The sequence below is a fragment of the Narcine bancroftii genome, chromosome 3, assembly GCF_036971445.1.
Source record: "Narcine bancroftii isolate sNarBan1 chromosome 3, sNarBan1.hap1, whole genome shotgun sequence".
Classification (NCBI taxonomy): Eukaryota; Metazoa; Chordata; class Chondrichthyes; order Torpediniformes; family Narcinidae; genus Narcine; species Narcine bancroftii.
In genome coordinates, this window is record NC_091471.1 from 80,553,691 (window position 1) to 80,573,880 (window position 20,190).

Here is a 20,190-nt window from a genome sequence, read left to right on the forward strand (position 1 = left end):
CCAGAATACTGCTTGAATTGGAGAACATGTGTAATGAAGAACATTTGAACGCGCTTGTGCTTTTCTCCTTGGAGTGAAGAGGAATGATGACTTATTAGAGCTGTATAAGATTATGAGAGGCATAGATAGAATGGATAGTCAGCACCTTTTTCTTAGGGTAGCAATGGCCAATACAAGAGGACATCTGTTTCAGGTGAGTAGTGGAAAGTTTAAGTGAGGTGTCAAAGTTAAGTTTTTTTATACCAAGCGGTGGGTGCCTGAATTTTATTGTTGGCAGTGGTAGTGGAGGCCAATACAATAGGTACTCTTAGATAGGCACATGGATGTAATAAAATTAGAGGATTATGGTTTGTGAGGGAGGGAATAATTAGATTGATCTAAACTGCACAAAATCTGTGGAGAGTTGATGGAAAAATGAAGATGATTATGGTAGGAAAAGTGTAAAAAGTCGGTGCTTGATGGTCAGTGTTGACTCAATGGGACAAAGAATCTGCTTCCATGCTGTCTCTCTCTATTACTCAATGAAATCAATGACATTCCTCATCAAAAAAATTAAATCAAGCTATTCATTTAGCATATCCCAGTGTAACTGTCCTTGGTTACACTCATTCTTCAAAATGATGGTGAAAGTATATCTCAAATGTTTTCTGATAACTTCTTCAGCACCAATGTTAGATAAAATGAACTACATTTGCTTAGGCTACCTTGTTTTTCCTTCTTAAACCACCTTAACAGTCTTCCAGCACTGCACTTGTACCAGATTTGTGGGAAATATGATCTATGCTCATCCCTTTTTCTCTCTTCTTTCAAATTATCAGAATCAGATTTATTGTCATGAACATATATCACAAAATTTGTAGTTTTGCAGCACCAATGTTGTGCATTACCAGTGCAAATTATATAAATCTGAATCAGATGGTGATCCAATCAAAAGAGATGATTTATTGCTTTCATTAGAACTACCAAATTTGGATCAGGAAGAGTGAGAGGGGCTGAGGTCTCTTTCTCTAAATAGGAGATTGCATGGACTCTGAGCTCTTTGCAGGCTGGAAAATCACCAGGGAAAGATGGTTTCCCCATCAAATTTTATAGAGTTCAAGATCTTTTAATGCCCCTTCTTATAAAGGTGATGGATCAGATGGCAGAGACGCATATCCTCTCAGAGTCTTTCTCAACAGCAATCATCACGGTGTTCCAAAAAAAGGCAGGAACCCATTGAATCTGGCCTCGTATAGACCCATCCCGTTACTCCACACAGATCATAAAATCATTGCAAAAGCATTGGCCAATAGGTTGGCAGAATATTTGCTAAAATTAACAAATCCAGACAAAGCTGGATTTATAGAAACATCCTTTGAATCCCTGCTTCCCTTTGTCTTTACATCTATAATATCAGAATTTCCTTTGAATCTTTGCCTTCCTAGTTTACTTTATATCTTAATGAATTCACACCTGTAATTTCAATACCCCAGTCTCTCTATGATGTTGAACACTCTGCAGTTGTCACAAATATCCTTTTTTTTAAAACCTTATCCTCCTTGTATATTCATTCTTCAATGATCCATGGAGTTTCTATTTGGGAGTCACACATAACTAATCCCTACTTGAAATTTTTATTGAACCTTCACTCTCCCCTCGTCAAATGGCTCTCTGACAGAGATTTATGTTTATTTCTCACCCAGGTAAAATTGTTACATCCTAACTTAAACCTTTCACTACTGGTCCACCTTAAGTCTTTTTTCTGTAATTACCATATACTCTTATCTATCACTAAAAAAAAATAGAATAGCAAGCAAGAAATCTCATTGAAATTATTTCATACTGTAAATGTTAAGTACCTAGCTATTACTTGCAGGTCACGTAATCCAGAAATGTCTCAAATCACCTTGGGAAATTATCAGGAACTGTGATTGTAAATAAGTACCCATTATTCATGTGCCACAACAGCAACTTGTGACTAATTGCCTGATTATTACAGAAGTTGCCAGTAGGGGTCCACGCTGGATTGTGAACAGTGCGGCAGCTCGCCCATGCAATAAGAGAATAGGGCATGGAGTCACAGGAAAGTCCATGGCAGACACCAGGTTGTGGGGGCTGCTGGGAGAGGGTTTCTAAGCGTGCAGCCTTTGAATCAGTAAAGCAGTTGGTTCAACTCATGTTCAATTCTGCGCGGTTTTTTTGCTTGGTGCGTGGTTAATGCGGCTGCAATGGTGACCCCAATGGTGCAAACGGCAATTGGACCCAACAATGACCAACCCAAGCATGCAGAATGCAGTGTCACTGAAACTGCCAACTTTCTGGACCTCACAGCTGCAGGTCTGGTTTGAACAGGCAGAAGTCCAATTCCAGGTTAGGCAAATCATCTTGGATGCAATAAAGTAGCACCATGTGGTCAGTTCACTCGACCAGAAAACAACAGGCTACATCATTGACTTCCTGCACCAGCCACCGGTTGTGGACAGATACGAAGTAATCAAGGCACTGCTGATCCGAATTTTTGGCCTCTTCCACCGTGTGCAAGCAGCATGGTTGCTGCCTATGGATGGCCTAGGTGGCCGCGCACCTTTGGCCTTAATGAATGAGATGCTGGCACTAGCAGACTGCATAAGTCATGTTTACAGTTCAAGCATGTCTTTCCTGAGCAGATGCCGGAAGATATCCGCCTCCTCATCGCTAATGACGATTTCAGTGACCCACACAAAACAGTGGCCCACGAAGATATCCTATGGTCCACCAAGCAGCGTGACACCAAGTTGCTGCTTCACACCCTAAAGCCTGGGCATTCCCCACACCACCAATGAAGCTGATGATGCCTACTAGGGAGTGACCCCAGTTTGGACCCCATCAGCACAAAAGGCAGCAAGATCCTCTATGACGTGTCCACCAGCCAACCTTGGCCCATCATTCCTCCTGAATTTTCGACACACTAGATAGTTTTAACCCCATCCATTCAGGCAATCATCCAACTGGTGGCAGATAGATTCGTTTCGCACAGCCTACGCAAGCAGGTTAGACACTGAGCCAGCACATGCATACACTGCCAGACTTCCAAAGTCCAGAGGCACAAGAAGGACCCCTTCATCCCTTCCACCCAACGTACAAGAGGTTTGAGCCCGACCATGTGGAATTGTCAGTCTGCTACTGGTCCACCAAGGTGTAAGGTACCTATTCTCCATGGTCAACATGTTCACCAGGTGACTAGAAGCTGTACCACTGGCTGACACGTCCACGGAGTCCTGCACCAGAGCCATCATCGCAAGCTGGGTTACACATTTTGGCCTGCCTGCCAACATCACCTGCAATTCATGTCCAGCCTACGGTCAGCGCTGGCACAGCTACTTGGGACCCAGCTGCACCACACCATGGCTTAACATCCGCAGACCAAGAGAAATCGGCCCTGATGGCGCACCTCCAAGGCCCGGATTGGGTAGACAAGCTACCCTGGGTGTTTCTTGGTATCCACACGGCTCCCAAAGAACACTTAGCCACGTCATTGGCAGAATTGGTATACTGCACCCCACTGATAGTTCCAGGTGAATTTGTGCCAGCAGCCCATGGCACAGAGGTGACACCCGTGGCAGTGCTCACAAGACTCTGAGAGAAGGTAGGAACACTAGCTCCTGTACCAATGCCATGGCCCAACACCTTCCTTTGTCCCTAAGGACCTCCGGGACTGCAACTACATTTTCGTTCACAATGGCATGCATGCACCAGGCTCCACTGCAGCAGCCGTATGAGGGCTGATACAAGGTGGTGCATCAGAAAGGAACCAGGTACATCCTCGACGTGAGTGGCCATGAGGAGCCCTTCACCATTGACCACCTCAAGCCAGCACACCTAGACCTGGAACTCCCTTTGACGGTGCCACCCCAACAACAACAAGGTCGGCCACCCAAACGGACTTGAGAGGTGTTGGCCACAGATTCCACAACTCCTAATGCCAGTTCTTGGGTAGGGGGGTCACGTGGCGGATCACCCACGCAACAGGCAAACCAGCTCATGGGGTCGCGGGCAAGTCTGCCGCAGATTCAACTGTATGAGTTCCAGGTGTGGGGCAAGACCACAGCCTGGCAGCTGACATCAGTTCCAACCCAAAGGTTGTGGGGGCTGCTGGGAGAAGATTCTTAAGCACGCAACTTTTAAATCAGTTAGGCATTTGGTTTAACTCAACTTCGACTCTCTGTGGACTTTTGTTTGTTGCCTGGCTAGCGTGACTACAACAGCTTAGAATCCCAAAGATACTCCTACAACCTGTCTGAAATCACAATGCAGTCCAAGTGTAAGCATGAATTTCTAAATCATTTTTTCTTTTGTTCTATCGGGATTTCATAAAAAGTTTGGTTCTAAAATTACTGAAAAAGAAAATTATATGGAGAGACATTTTGCAGATTAAATTATTCAGACACTGAGAAATTTTGATGGTCCTGGTGGCTTAAAAATACTTTTGAGCCTAATTCTATTAAATTTCTAACCCATTCATAAAGTTGCAGGCAGGATGAGAAAAGGTGCTTCTTTTGTTTCTAATAATCTACATTCAATGAGTGGACATAACTGCAAAAAAATTTGACCTCCTTAGCAATTCATTGGAATAAGAAGCCCTTGTTGACCTGTCCTTAGGTTTCATGCTGAGAACTGAAGGTTCAAATGGAAGTTAGTTTCAAAAAGGTTGAATAGGCAGTATTACTAGAATGCTGCAGGAGATACAGGTGTTCCCATTGAGGCCCATGAAATTGATGGGTCTGCTTGTGCAGGGGCATTAACAGCCTGGTTTACATCCCCTCCCCTCTCAGCCTTCTGTAGGGACCATTCCCTCCATAATTCCCTCATGCACTCTTACCTCCCCACAGCGCCTTCCCCTGTGGCTGCAGGGGGTGCAAACACTGGTGCCCACACCTCCTCCCTCACCAGGGCCCCAGAAACCCTTCAAATGAAGCAACACTTCACATATATCCACAGGGCTGATTTACTGCATCCGGTGCTCCCTTTGTGGCTTTCTCTACATCGGAGAGACTGGTCACAGACTGGGAAATCATTTTGCTCAGCACCTCTACTCCATCAGCCACAACAGTAAACTCCCAGTAGCCAACTGTTTCAATTCTGAATCACACTCCCAACTCACATGTCTGTCCATGGTCTTATGTACTATCCCACCCTAACCACTTGTAGATTGGAGGAAATTCACTTTATTTTCTGTCAGGGCACTCTGCAGCCAGATGGCATTAATATTGACTTCTCTGCTTTCTGCTAAACTTGCTCACCTTTTCTTTCCCCTCCTCCTTCCTAGTTTTTTTCCAGTTCTCCCCTCCCTTCCCCTTTACCCACCCAGCTATCCCTCCTCCCCTGATCACTGTTGTCCGCTCCCTCCCTTCTCCACCTTCATCTCCTACCTTTGCCACCCCCCTTTCTCCCCCATCTTTTTGTTCAGATGCCTACCAAAATTTCTCTAGCCTGAAACATCATTTATGTATTTTTACCTTTTGTTACACATAAAGGATGTTGTTTAATACCTGACTTTCTCCAGCAAATTGTGTTTTTACTTCTACCACAGTGTCTACAGATTTTCATGGTTTACTTCTAGTTTACATTATCATTACTTACTTAAAATGAACAGCAATGGTTAGTATGCATTTGCACTGTACTTTTGATGTGGTATAACAGCCAAAGTCATTTACAGGGGAAATAACAAATGCTATATTAATACTATAAAAATGCAAGAGGCAGAGATCATGTTACAAATATTGTTAGTGCCTATCTATTCATGCTTACATTTTGATAACATATATAAACTTTTTTCTTCAATACACTTATTTAATGCCTTATTTTAATGACATTTACCACATTTGTTTGATGTCAAAAAATGTCTTGCTTCATAACTAACACAAAAACAATTATAATGCTGCTCAGGAAGAACTGTATAAATAGCCCGATCCTTTAAAATTTCACGTCACTTTTGTCATTATTTTTCACATTCCAAGGTTGATTGGGATTTTATTTTGTTTTGCTAAGGGATTACTCCTTGGATTAAAAAGTTGCTTATAAACCCAAGTGTCAGAGAATGTCATAGGTCAATAACACACCCTATTACAACACAAGGATAACAACAACAAGTGCTGTTAAGTTTGTAGGATATGTGAGGAGACAACCTGTGACATTGGGCCAGGAGGACACATACTCAGATTTCAGATTTATTGTCAGAGTATATACATGACGTCAAATACAGCTCTGAGATTCTTTTTCCTGTGGGCGAGGCAAACTAACAGTTTGTGGCTGGTTTGTGCAAGATCAGCAAAATCCAGGTATTGTAAGAAAAGAAATCTATCCCTGTTTATTTTAATGGCTTCTTTATAGATACAATGGATCCACATTAGCTATGAGGTACCCAGCATATCTCACTCACTTAGGGTGCCTTTCTGCTAATGCACCAGCTGACCTATGAGCCCATTGAGTGGCATAGAATTTTTGGATGAACTTTGACTATGTTTAAGTATAAAAGAACTGCATTTGACAGATAAAAATGCATTTATACATATTACATTTGAAAGAAAAAACATTTTTAAACCCACAGGTGTCCACACTTTGTTGTTTTACATTTCCTTTCACCAATGCTGCAGAGCTGATTCTGTAAAGAAGCAGCATAGTATTTGATTGATAACACCTACAGTATTAAAAGATAAATTGAACTGCAGCCTCTGTGTTGGATAAACCCTATTCATCCTGCAGGAAGTCTACCTCTCACCAGTTTGAGCATTGGCAGGGTGAAAACTTTCTCTTGCCCACTAGCTCCCCAAAAAAAAACTGCTGGAAAAGTTAGGGTGAGTGAGTTTTCCTACTGTAATCTTTGGCTTGGCTTCGCGGACGAAGATTTATGGAGGGGGTAAAAAGTCCACGTCAGCTGCAGGCTCGTTTGTGGCTGACAAGTCCGATGCGGGACAGGCAGACACGGTTGCAGCGGTTGCAGGGGAAAATTGGTTGGTTGGGGTTGGGTGTTGGGTTTTTCCTCCTTTGCCTTTTGTCAGTGAGGTAGGCTCTGCAGTCCTCTTCAAAGGAGGTTGCTGCCCGCCAAACTGTGAGGCGCCAAGATGCACGGTTTGAGGCGTTATCAGCCCACTGGCGGTGGTCAATGTGGCAGGCACCAAGAGATTTCTTTAGGCAGTCCTTGTACCTTTTCTTTGGTGCACCTCTGTCACGGTGGCCAGTGGAGAGCTCGCCATATAACACGATCTTGGGAAGGCGATGGTCCTCCATTCTGGAGACGTGACCCATCCAGCGCAGCTGGATCTTCAGCAGCGTGGATTCGATGCTGTCGACCTCTGCCATCTCGAGTACTTCGACATTAGGGATGTAAGCGCTCCAATGGATGTTGAGGATGGAGCGGAGACAACGCTGGTGGAAGCGTTCTAGGAGCCATAGGTGGTGCCGGTAGAGGACCCATGATTCGGAGCCGAACAGGAGTGTGGGTATGACAACGGCTCTGTATACGCTTATCTTTGTGAGGTTTTTCAGTTGGTTGTTTTTCCAGACTCTTTTGTGTAGTCTTCCAAAGGCGCTATTTGCCTTGGCGAGTCTGTTGTCTATCTCATTGTCGATCCTTGCATCTGATGAAATGGTGCAGCCGAGATAGGTAAACTGGTTGACCGTTTTGAGTTTTGTGTGCCCGATGGAGATGTGGGGGGGCTGGTAATCATGGTGGGGAGCTGGCTGATGGAGGACCTCAGTTTTCTTCAGGCTGACTTCCAGGCCAAACATTTTGGCAGTTTCCGCAAAGCAGGACGTCAAGCGCTGAAGAGCTGGCTCTGAATGGGCAACTAAAGCGGCATCGTCTGCAAAGAGTAGTTCACGGACAAGTTTCTCTTGTGTCTTGGTGTGAGCTTGCAGGCGCCTCAGATTGAAGAGACTGCCATCTGTGCGGTACCGGATGTAAACAGCGTCTTCATTGTTGGGGTCTTTCATGGCTTGGTTCAGCATCATGCTGAAGAAGATTGAAAAGAGGGTTGGTGCCAGAACACAGCCTTGCTTCACGCCATTGTTAATGGAGAAGGGTTCAGAGAGCTCATTGCTGTATCTGACCCGACCTTGTTGGTTTTCGTGCAGTTGGATAATCATGTTGAGGAACTTTGGGGGACATCCGATGCGCTCTAGTATTTGCCAAAGCCCTTTCCTGCTCACGGTGTCGAAGGCTTTGGTGAGGTCAACAAAGGTGATGTAGAGTCCTTTGTTTTGTTCTCTGCATTTTTCTTGGAGCTGTCTGAGGGCAAAGACCATGTCAGTAGTTCCTCTGTTTGCGCGAAAGCCGCACTGTGATTCTGGGAGAATATTCTCGGCGACACTAGGTATTATTCTACTTAGTAGAATCCTAGCGAAGATTTTGCCTGCAATGGAGAGCAACGTGATTCCCCTGTAGTTTGAGCAGTCTGATTTCTCGCATTTGTTTTTGTACAGGGTGATGATGGTGGCATCACGAAGATCCTGAGGCAGTTTACCTTGGTCCCAACAAAGCTTGAAAAACTCATGCAGTTTGGCATGCAGAGTTTTGCCGCCAGCCTTCCAGACTTCTGGGCGACTTCAACGCTCGTGTCGGCAAAGACTCAGAAACCTGGCCAGGAATCCTGGGCAAGCATGGCGTCGACAAGTGCAACGACAATGGGCGCCTCCTGTTGGAGCTCTGCGCAGAACAGCGGCTTGTCATCACAAACACCCTTTTTCAGCAGAGGGACAGCCTTAAGACCACCTGGATGCATCCCCGATCCAAACACTGGCACCTCCTGGACTACATCCTGGTGCGAGAAAGTGACAAACGAGATGTGCTCCACACCAGGGTCATGCCTAGCGCGGAATGCCACACTGACCACCGGCTGGTTCGCTGCAAGCTCAACCTTCACTTCAAACCTACTGTAATATGATCATTATTACTGATCATATTCTTCAGCAGTTAAAATGTGTGTGTGTGTGTGTGTGTGTGTGTGTGTGTGTGTGTGTGTGTGTGTGTGTGTGTGTGTGTGTGTGTGTGTGTGTTCTCTTTACATATTTATTTTTTCTGTCTCACCTTTCTCCTGTATCTCAATCTTCATTTTGTTTTTGCTACATCATTTAAATCTAATTTATACTTCTTGTTTCATCCTTGCTGGTTTGGAGAAAGCACAGTGAGGCAGTGCTGCTTCCTCAGACCTCCAGTAATCTGGGTTCAATCATGACGTCTGCTGCTGTCTCCAGGCATTTGCACATTTTCCCTCGAGTGTGTGGATTTTCCCAAGGTGCTCTGGTCCCCCCCCCACCCCCCCACATCCCAAAGATTCACTGTCCACAGTAAATTTCCCCTAGTTTCGGTGGATGATGGGACAGTCACGTCAAGTTGACAGCCAGCTGAGAGAGAACAAGTTACAGGTAAATAAGTGGGGGAATGAGATTGAATGGAATGCTTTGAATCCCAACATCGGCTTGAAGGGTTGAAAGGCCACCACCTCTGACATAACAAAACTTGAAATGCAATTACTGCATGTCTTAATAGGATTATGCAATGCAATTGGTTGATTGATGAATATATTACAATGGTCCTGCTTATATGTGCTATAAATCCCCTGGATGTAGCTAGTGTACAGTGAACAACCTCAGGTTAGAAAAAAAATTCTATTGCTGAGAAGTCCACCGAATTTCTGTGTACAGAAGTCAGTGAGGAAAATGGCAAGAGCTTTTCCTCTATCTTGGTCAGCAAAATTGAGACCTATATTAGTTTTGTTAAAATATTAAACCCACATACCTGAAGTCCAAGAATGCCTTGGAGAAACTAGCTGAAAGTTCACATTCCTAGATGCAGGAGGTTCCACTCTGGTGACCATGTCCGTATCTGTTGCAGCCTCCATCCCAGGTCTTCTATTTGTTTCTGTCCCAGTTATTGTCCTTACCACATTCCCAGCAAAGGTCACAGATTCAGTTTCACACTCTCTGCCTGATCCTTTGCCACCTTCTGCTACTAGCAATGTCTCTTGCTCTGTCTGCCTCATTGTTATCACTTTCACTCCAGCCAAATGTTCATTGTTTCTTGATGGTGTCAATTCTTTAGACTTTACTGTCGATGGTGTCTCAGTCCATGTTTTCTCTCCTGCTTCTATTACAGTCATTAATGGGGCTCCAGTTACTACATCTGTACTGAATTTTCTTCCACTCAGGTGTTGCCACCGTGTGACAACTGGGCTACTGCTGGCGATTGGTTTCGGCAGCTCCCATTTCATCCTATTCCCAGATGCTCTGGTTTTGAATTGAGAAGCCACGTGCTTTCTTCTTTCTGCCACCTGCAATCCAGCAGAAAGAGTGAATGTTAACAATGGCAGTTCTGAGTAATATTGAAAAACTACAATGGTAAAAAGGTTCAGGGAACATTATGGTATTGACATGCCATGTTATATCTAACATAGCTATTAACCCTGGCAAGTGCTACATTAAAATCTTGGAAGTGAGAGTGAAGAAAATAAATTCTAATTACCACTGCAACTGAAGGAAGTATGACACCTGTCTCTTCTCTCCCACCTCATCTCAATCCAGGAACCCAAACAGCCAGCTGGGGCAGTTCTTCCAACTTTGTCAGCCACAATTAGTGCTTACAATGTGGTCTCCTCTACTGGTGAAACCAAGCATACAGTAAGTGTCTGATTTGTGGAGCACTGCCCTGTCCACATCTTGAACTTCTGGTTGCACGTCATTTAAACTCTCCTTCAATTCCTACATCATCTTGTCTGTCCTTGTCCTTCTCTTGCTGCAGAGAGGCCAAATGCAAATTGAAAAAAATAACATATTCTATTTGGTTAGCCTACATCTCAATGGTATTCACATTAAGTTATCCAATTTTTGGTAACCCACACCCCTGATACTTTCCTCCCACACACACTCACCTGTCCACCCAGCTTTCATCTCCATTTGTTCATCCTTCTCATCCCCTCCCTCCCATCTATCATTACTTTCCCATCTGGTTCCACCTATCACCTGCAACCCTCTTTCCTGTTCCCTCTCAATTCTGGTGCAAGGTCTCAATCTGCAACATTGCCTTATACCTTTGGCCTCCACAGGTGCGAATTGAATCTTCCAGCATTCCATTTTTGTTCATCTTAATTTCAGCTGCCTTTTGACACAGAGTAGCCATTTTATAACCTGGATGTTGTTAGTACCTGATTTGTTGAGCATGTTAGATGTTGTTTTTTTTTATTTTAGATTTTCAGAATCTGCGGTATAAAATTTTTGAAATTCAAGGATGACATGAATTCAGGGATCTGTTTACAGTTTACCCCTGCTTCAATTTCTATTTATGATAAGGAGATTGGGAAAGGTGTACAGAAGCTGTTGGAATATCTTATGCCCTTAACCAAAAGTCAAAAACAAACTCATCTTCATTGCTCCAAGAGAAAAACTAAAGTTAATAATAAAAATGGTATAAATACACACTGTTCAAAGCTAATTTTATTAGAATCTCAAAAAATAAAATGAAACACAATTGACTAACATAAAGTACGTGGGTGACAGGAGTGCTATGATCAATGCTGTATGTATTTTGGAGATTTGTTCTATAAAAGCAGATGGCAGAAATAATTGTCAGTCACTGAGAATCATGGGTAAAAATAGAACAAAGTAGTGAAGGAGGAAATGAAAATAACCCGTTCCACACCAAACTACTGTAATTTGAACAAAATTTATCATATATAATTGGAAGGTTAGTGACTATTTTGCACCTCAATAAAGGTCAAAATTGATTTCCACTATCTACACAGCCAAAATGATTGGAGTGCAGCATTCGCGCTCAGACCGAATAACGAAACCGGCAGTCGACATGTTCATTCCAAAGCTCACTGCTTTATTGTTTGCTCACTGAGCGTTTTAAAGGCGCTCCATGTTCCCACCACTGGGAACTGGAAGTTGCATCACTGACTGGCAGCTATTCATACTTCACGCATGCGGGGCCCTTTCTTTGAAGGGCAAAGGGAAGATGCCTGGTGCCATCTTGGTGTAGGCTGCTCCGACTGCGTGTGCATTACAATCACAGCCAGTTTGCCTGAACACCAAACACATTGGTTGCCACAGGAGCATCAATAGTGTTCAAGAAGCTTGATGCATTCAGAACCTACCAGATGGGCATCTCATTCACAAACCCCCTGAATCACAGTAGCAGAAATTTAAGCCACCTAAAAAATAACTGCAGCATCTTAGGCTTCCACATAACCTGAAAATATATCACTTTCTTCATCGTGGGTGGGTCAAAATCCTGGAACTGCCTCCCTGACAACATTGTGGGTGCACATCAGCAGTTCAGGAAGGCAGCTCCCCACCTCCTCCTCAGGGGTAATTAGTGACGGGCCATTAATTGTTGGCCAGCCAATTGCCCTGGGGGAGCTGAGAGACTCCATCCATTCCTTCAGGTCAAATAAGCCTTCCGGAAGCGATGGTTTACCAGCTGAGTTGTACACACCTCTCTGGAACTTGGTGGGTCCGGACCTGCTGGAAGTATACAATGCTATGCTCCTGACAGGCAGCATGTCAGACTCCCATCATCACTCTTATCTTCAAATAGGGGGAGAAGGAGGATATCAGGAATTGGAGACCCATATCATTGTTAAACATCAACTATAAAATTCTGCAAATCGAATCAAATGTGCCTGGGGTCAGTAATCCACCCAGACCAAACCTAAACGGTTCTGGGCAGAAAGATCTCTGATAGCCTCACGCTGCTCAGGGATATAATCACCTACATGCAGGACAGAGGTGCAGACACCTGCCTGGTCAGCTGAGACCAGAAGTTTTTTTGACCGGATATCACACAAGTACATGATGGGCATGCTCCCCAAAATTAGCTTTGGGGAGGGAATCCAAAATTGGATTAAACACAGACCTCCGTAGCACAGGACAAATCAATGGGTGGGAAGCAGATAGCTTCCCCATCAAGTCTGGAGTAAGGCAAGGTTGCCCAGTCTCCCCAGTCCTATCTGTGTGCTGTGTAGAGCCCTTTGCCGAATCCATAAGTAAAGATGAGAACATGAGGAGTGACGTTGCTACGAAGTAGAGGCACTCAAGTCAAGGCCTCCTGTACCTGTACATGGATGACATCGCTGTCTTTTGTTCAGATACACGATCCGTCCACAGGTTGATCAGTATCTAAATTTAAATTTAGACATACAGCACAGTAACAGGCCATCTCGGCCCATGAATCAATGCTGCCCTATTTACACCCAATTAACCTACACCCCCAGTACGTCTTTGAACAGTGGGGTGAAGTGCCAGTTGACAAAGTAGACAAAGACGATGTGATCAAACAATAATCATGGCTTTTATTAGCGGAAACTCATGACACAATAATGAAAGACAATAGGTACATATACAGTTATACTCAAGGGGAGTGTCCTTAACAGTAGACATAATGCACATCCACTGTTAGTACAACAAGGCTCACCAGAGGGGAGACAGGCAGCTTGGCAGACATTCACCACAGTCTTCCCCGGCAGAAGAAGGGTTAAAATCAAAAGGACAGCTGCTACGAAAGACTGAAGCGATACATAGATACCATGTTTGGCCTTGAGAATACTCTAACAGCCAAAATATGCCAGTATCTAGCAAGCAATCGAAATATAATGAGATGTTTTATGAATATGTCAGCCTATCAGGTTGTTTATGAATTCTGGTGCTCCGTCTCAAAACAGGTGGCTCCTTTGCAACCTTGGGAACTGGTACAGGTCCTGGGTCTGTAGTGTGGGAAGGACTGACTTCTGGACCCGCTCCAGAATCGCCAGCGTGAGGCAGTGGAGCCTCAGCATGGCCATCTGAAAGCTTACTAGGGGTCACAGGCTGGGGGGATGAGTCCAACCTCTCAGGCTCACTCTGAGTAGGGGTGCAAGAAAGGGGTGAACCAGGCGAGGCCACATCTCTTAGGGGTACAGTGTCAGTACTCCCGTTTGGGAATTTAACATGAGCGTAGTTGGGGTTAGTATGCAGTAGCTGAACTGGTTGGACTAGGAGGTCTGTTTTACGCGCCCGAGCGTGGCTCTTCAGCAGCACGGTTCCAGACTCAGATAAATAGGCTGGCCAGTCCATCACAGTTCCTGATTTCCTAGGAAAGACAAACATACGTTCATGAGGTGTTTGATTTGTTGCAGTACACAATAATGACCGAATAGAATGTAGTTCCTCAGGCAGCACCTCCTGCCACCGTGTAACAGGGTAACCATGTGTTTTTAAAGCAAGATTAACAGTCTTCCAGACTGTAGCATTAGCCCTTTCAACCTGGCCATTGCCCTGTGGGTTGTAGCTCGTGGTACAGCTGGTGACAATCCCCTTTCGTGGCAGGGCTCACTGCAGTTCAGCGCTCATCAATGCTGAGCCCCTATCAGTATGAATGTAATTGGGAAAACCAAAAATGCTGAAAATTCTGTCAAGTGACTGTAATGGAAGATTTAAACTGTGTCTTTTACTGCAAGGCTGAGAACTTGCCTGTTTTTTTTAGAATTAGTAGACACATCTAAATTCCACCACGAGCCCAGGATGCATATTTAGTAAACCCCCACCATGGGGCCCAGGATGCAGTTGAATAGGAAGAGATTATCTAATTTACACTTATGAGGCCCAGAGCAGTTTACATTTGTTGGTTGCAGACTGTCAGGAGACCCTGAAGATAATTAAACCATTTGTACAAAGAGATAGGATTTGAGGTAAACAACTTTTGGGGTGATATGAGCCATGGGCCCACTGCTGAAGTGAGAGACTCTCCAAGAGGTGGCAACATCTCTCAGCAAGAGGAAGATAATAAACCATTTGTTCAGAGATAGGATTTGAAGTAAACAACTTTTGGGTAATATAAGCCCTGGTCCCACTGCTGAAGAGAGAGACTCTGGAAGAGGTGGCTACATCTCTCAGCAAGAAGAAGAACTTCAAGAGCCCAGCTAACGTCCCAGTCGAGGGAGGGAGAGAAGCTGCTACCGGTGCCCCGACAACCTACTACAAGTGTGCAGTCATTGCCTGGCTTCGGCAGTTGGTACCAGTCCAGGCGTTGATAAGTATAATTGGGAAGGCCTTGCATATTGTAGTGTGAATTCAGCTTTAGATTTAGTAATAAAGACTTGTATAAACTGAACTGCTCTCGGTGTGTGTGTGTCTATTTTCTTTCGGTAGTTCGAACACTGTGACCAATCTAAAACGAACAAAGTGAGAGGTACAAGTTTACCCAAGACAATTGGCGCTGCGAGCAGGGTTGGTCTCAAGATCTTTCGCTGAAAGAAAGAGGTGAGCCCTGAGCAATTCTTGATTCCGGGATGGACTTCCAAAGACAATGGGTTTGGCATGTTGGCCAATACCCTGTCTTTGTTGGGACCACCCCTCAGTTGAGATGAGAAGTTAGATCCATCAAGTGCGCCTCTGGGAGAGCGGGTTGCCACTCTCCTTCGAGAAAGTAAATTTCCTGTTAAAAAATGGACGCTGACGGACAGTTTTTGGCTGCTGGCCATAGCCTTACGCCACTCTGTTCAGCGTGAAGCAGAATCAGTTCAGCGAGAAGTAGAATCTCAGCATAAGAGCAAGCAACTAGAGGAGGAGTTAGAAGCCCTCCGACAACGCTGTTCCATGATGAGTGAGATTGTTTGCACCAGTCAGGACCGAGCCAAAGAATGGGAGGATAAGCATGTCCAAACTGTCTGCCGTAATATTAAACTCCAGCAGCAGCTCTGTGCAGATAAAGAAAGGCATGGAGTAGAACCCGATCCGCATCATATTCGTGTCATGATAAGGAATGGCGACGATCCTAATTGGGACGGGAATATCTGGAATGACAATAGTAATAATGCAGATACTCCTCAGCATGTGCTTAACATACTACCCTCTCCACCGCTGTTCACACCCGCCCTGTAAGACAGCAGATTTTCCAAAGAGACGAAAGGGGGGATGATGTAAGGGAAGAGATTGAAGGGATAGATACCCCGATCTCCCAAAAGGACCCGGGGAAAATACCCAAACCCTTGCTTATGCTCAATGACCCACCCCTCTACGGGATGGCCTAGGCCTCGTCCCGTCCATTGGGCAAAGGACCCTGTGGGCCAAAGTGGGAGCAGAGGTCAAGAGCAATCAATGATACGTAACTTCTCTATAAAAGAGCTGGCTGCCATTGGAGATCAATATAGGCAAAAGGTGGGAGAAACTCTGGCAGCCTGGCTCCTGCGTGTTTGGGAGCAAGGAGGGGGTAATGTATATTTAACCCCTGAGGAATTGTTGGAATTAGTAACATTGACTACTGATATCCGGGTCACTGCTGAGCTGCGGGGTAGTGGGAGAGAGGTGGATTATTTACTTGCCACTCTAGGGGATGCCCTGCTACGAGTATACCCATCACCAGTAGATTGGTATTTACATTTGCAAAACAATTGGGGCACCCCAGAGGAGGGTATAGCAGTAATTCGTCAGCAGGCCCTGGCCTCTGCCTTGTATGCAGGGTGTTTGAGGCTGTGGGTACATGGGGGGAGCCCTGATGAAGAGATATTCACAGCCGGAATGCATACCCGATTGGTTCGTTCTGCTGTACGGGGACTGGTTCTGTCTGTAACTAGTCTGCTAATTGGCCTTATCTGGGCTTAGAGAATTAGAGTTGGGAGGTAAAATCCACTCACGTACAACCCAGGTTAAATCAGACAAGCAGGATGAAGGGAGAGGGGCTGCTGCTAATAACGGACCGACAAGAAAGGACCTTTTTTTCTAACCTTGTTAAAGTTAGACGTACCTAAAAGTGATATTGATGGGAAACCTACTGCAGTCCTTTATGCCCTTTATAAGAGGAAGGCAGGGGAACATCATCCCCAGCTGCTGAGTCCTCCTGGCCCAGTTGTGCCTTCTGCTCCCACTGCTGCTCCTATCGAGCCAGCTTCTCTTGCTCCAGTTATCCATGATGAGATACAACAGATGGTTAAAAAAGCTCTTATGGATAATAGTGGCATGTGGGCCTGGAAGCCCCCGAACCCTACTAAAGCATGAAGGTGTGGGCAGGGCTCCCGTGTCTACTCCATTGAGATACGACAGATACACGGGGACCCACGGGCCCTACATCTTAACAGTCCATTGGGGTGGGGGTAATGACTGCCAATATTTGGCCTTGGTCGATACCGGTGCGGAGCACTCGGTGATTCCGGGTAACCCTGACCTCTGGACTGGACCAACATTTCGAATAGAGGTGATGGGAGGAGCGATCACCCTGGCGAAGGAAATAAAAGTCCACGCCACGGTGGGTGATGGCCCTTCCCCTATATGGTTACATGCCCTGGTGGCTGCCACTGACGAGTGTATCCTGGGTATTAATATGTTGGCCGGTTCGGCCCTTAATACTAGCCAAGGGGGATTTGCATTTGGAATTCGGACTATTACTAAAAGATTAGTGGTGGGTCGGGCTAAGTGGGATCCCGTGATGGTGCCTCCCACCCGCCCCCCCAAAAACCAGTATGCATTCCACAATATCGCCTCCCTGGGCGGCAGGAAGAGATTACTGCCACCATCGATGCTCTGCAAGAAGAAGGGGTAGTGAGGCCCGCAACGTCGTCCATACCAATGCGACGACGGACATGGCACAACATAATGCAGTAGCAGATCAGCTTGCCACTATCAGCCGTGCCGATACCATCCCCCTGGCTCGATGGGCACACGAACAGAGTGGCCATTTGGGGGAGAAGGGATCAGCTATGTGGGCCCGAACACATGCTTTACCCGTCCATCAGGACGATGTCGGCATGGTCATGCGTAGATGCCCAGCATGTCAGCTTGTGAAGTCCCGCACTGTTCCTCTTGGTCCGCATGGCCGAATAAGACGGGGAGCTCGCTCAGCTGCAGTCTGGCAAATTGATTACATGCCAGACTGTATGGGTAAACGTTACATCCTAGTAATGGTTGACACCTTTTCGTGCCTGGTTTTTGCTTTTCCCACCAAGACGGCTGACCAAGCTAGCACTATCCAAGGACTAAACCATTTAATTTCTCGTTATGATGTACCAGAAATTCAGTCTGATAATGGCTCGCACTTCTCCGGGAAGGCAATCTGTGATTGGGCAGCTGACAACAGTATTTTATGGGTCCACTATATTCCTTATTACCCACAGGCTGCCAGGTTAGTTGAACGAATGAATGGCTTACTGAAGGAACAAATTCGTTTGTTAACACCACTGGGGACCCTGAAGGGGTGGTGCCATGTGTTGCAGCAGGCAGTCAACAATTTGAATCATCGCCCTTTGAAGGGAGGTACACCTTTCCACCGACTTCTTCACACCTCTGAACTACAGCCTATTCCAGAGGAAAAACAGTCATTGCCCCCCATTCCCGAGCCAGAGAATGCCGGACAAAAGCTATGGGTGGTACTATCAGGTAGTGGCCCTCCCAGGGTAACACTCGGTGGGTAGCTATTGAGGGACAGGAGGATTTAGTTATAAATACTGAACGCTTATGGTATCGTGAGTGACATGTGTCAGGCTTCTTTGTTCCAGATCCTCCATCTTGTGCTCCTGCTGATCTGGCTTAACCGCTGCTTTAATAATATAATAATAATAATAACAATTACAGCACGGAAACAGGCCATTAGGCCCTTCTAGTCCGCACCGAACCAAACACCCCTTTCTAATCCCACCTCCCTGCACAATGCCCATAACCCTCCATCTTCCTCTCATCCATATACCTGTCCAACCTTTTGGACAGCAATTGGATTTGAAATGTCGAGGACGTTCTGAGGGAGTTGCCCGTGGGGGACACGGCCCGATGTATCCACTAATATATCTGATATTGTTAAGCATGTTTCAAAATCTGTTCATGAGCTTCAGTGTTTGGGTATTGTGGCCCACAAGGATTGTTTGAATCCTTTTTCATGGTTAAATGGTATATTTGGGAGATTGGACCATAATATTCTCCATTGGTTGCTTGCATTATTGTTTATTTTTGTGATTATCATAGTTTTAGTTTCTCTTTTTCGCTCCTTCTGTACTCAAATACTTGTTAAGTCTCGTGTCTGACAGCCTGTGACCAAGGGGTGGAATGTTATGGAAGATTTAAACTGTGTCTTTTACTGCAAGGCTGAGAACTTGCCTGTTTTTTTTTAGAATTAGTAGACACATCTAAATTCCACCATGAGCCCAGGGGGCCCAGGATGCAGTCGAATAGGAAGACATTATCTAATTTACACTTACGAGGCCCAGAGCAGTTTATATTTGTTGGTCGCAGAGTGTCAGGAGACCTTGAAGATAATTAAACCATTTGTTCAAAGAGATAGGATTTGAGGTGAACAACTTTTGGGGTGATATGAGCCATGATCCCACTGCTGAAGTGAGAAACTCTCCAAGAGGTGGCAACATCTCTCAGCAAGAGGAAGATAATAAACCATTTGTTCAGAGATAGGATTTGAAGTAAACAACTTTTGGGTAATATAAGCCACTGCTGAAGAGAGAGACTCTGGAAGAGGTGGCTACATCTCTCAGCAAGAAGAACTTTAAGAGTCCAGCTAACGTCCCGGTCGAGGGAGGTAGAGAAGCTGCTACCGGCGCTCCGACAACCTACTACAAGTGTGCAGTCGTTGCCTCGCTTCGGCAGTTGGGACCAGTCCAGGCATTGATAAGTATAATTGGGAAGGCCTTGCATATTGTAGTGTGAATTCAGCTTTAGATTTAGTAATAAAGACTTGTATAAACTGAACTGCTCTCGGTGTGTGTGTCTATTTTCTTTCGGTAGTTCAAACACTGTGACCAATCTAAAACGAACAAAGTGAGAGGTACAAGTTTACCCAAGGCAGTGACTTAATTAATGACAGTTGCTGATGAGACGCCAGGGCAAGGTATCACAAAGGGAAACCTGGAATATTCGTCAATTACAGTAAGGAAATATACATTTTTGTTGTTGGAAGGTCATGGCCCTTTAAAATCTAAGCTAATCCTCTCAAAATGTCGGGTTTCCTTGATGAGAGTGGCCTCCGGAGCTTTGAAGTATTGTGGTTTGCATTCTGCGCAAACAGGACAGCTTTTAGTCAGTTTCCTGACTTCTTCCAGAGAGTAAGGAAGGTTGTTAGCCCTTATGTAGTGGAAGAACCTCGTGACTCCTGGGTGGCACAGTCTGCTATGGATCTCTTTTAGCCCCTCCAGCTGAGCACCAGCAGCAGATGGTGACAATGCGTCAGAGGGATCATTTAACCTACCTGGTCTGTACTGGATCTCATAA

General features: G+C 45.2%; 1 protein-coding gene across 1 annotated transcript in view; it reads right to left on the reverse strand.

Annotated features, from left to right (window-relative positions):
• The window catches only part of LOC138756689 (uncharacterized), a 45,971-nt gene that overhangs the window by 21,670 nt on the left and 4,111 nt on the right, over nt 1-20,190 (reverse strand). Inside the window, exon 2 of the mRNA XM_069923076.1 lies at nt 9,755-10,286. Coding sequence (XP_069779177.1) covers nt 9,755-10,286 — 532 coding nt within the window. The remainder of the gene's footprint in view (nt 1-9,754; nt 10,287-20,190) is intronic.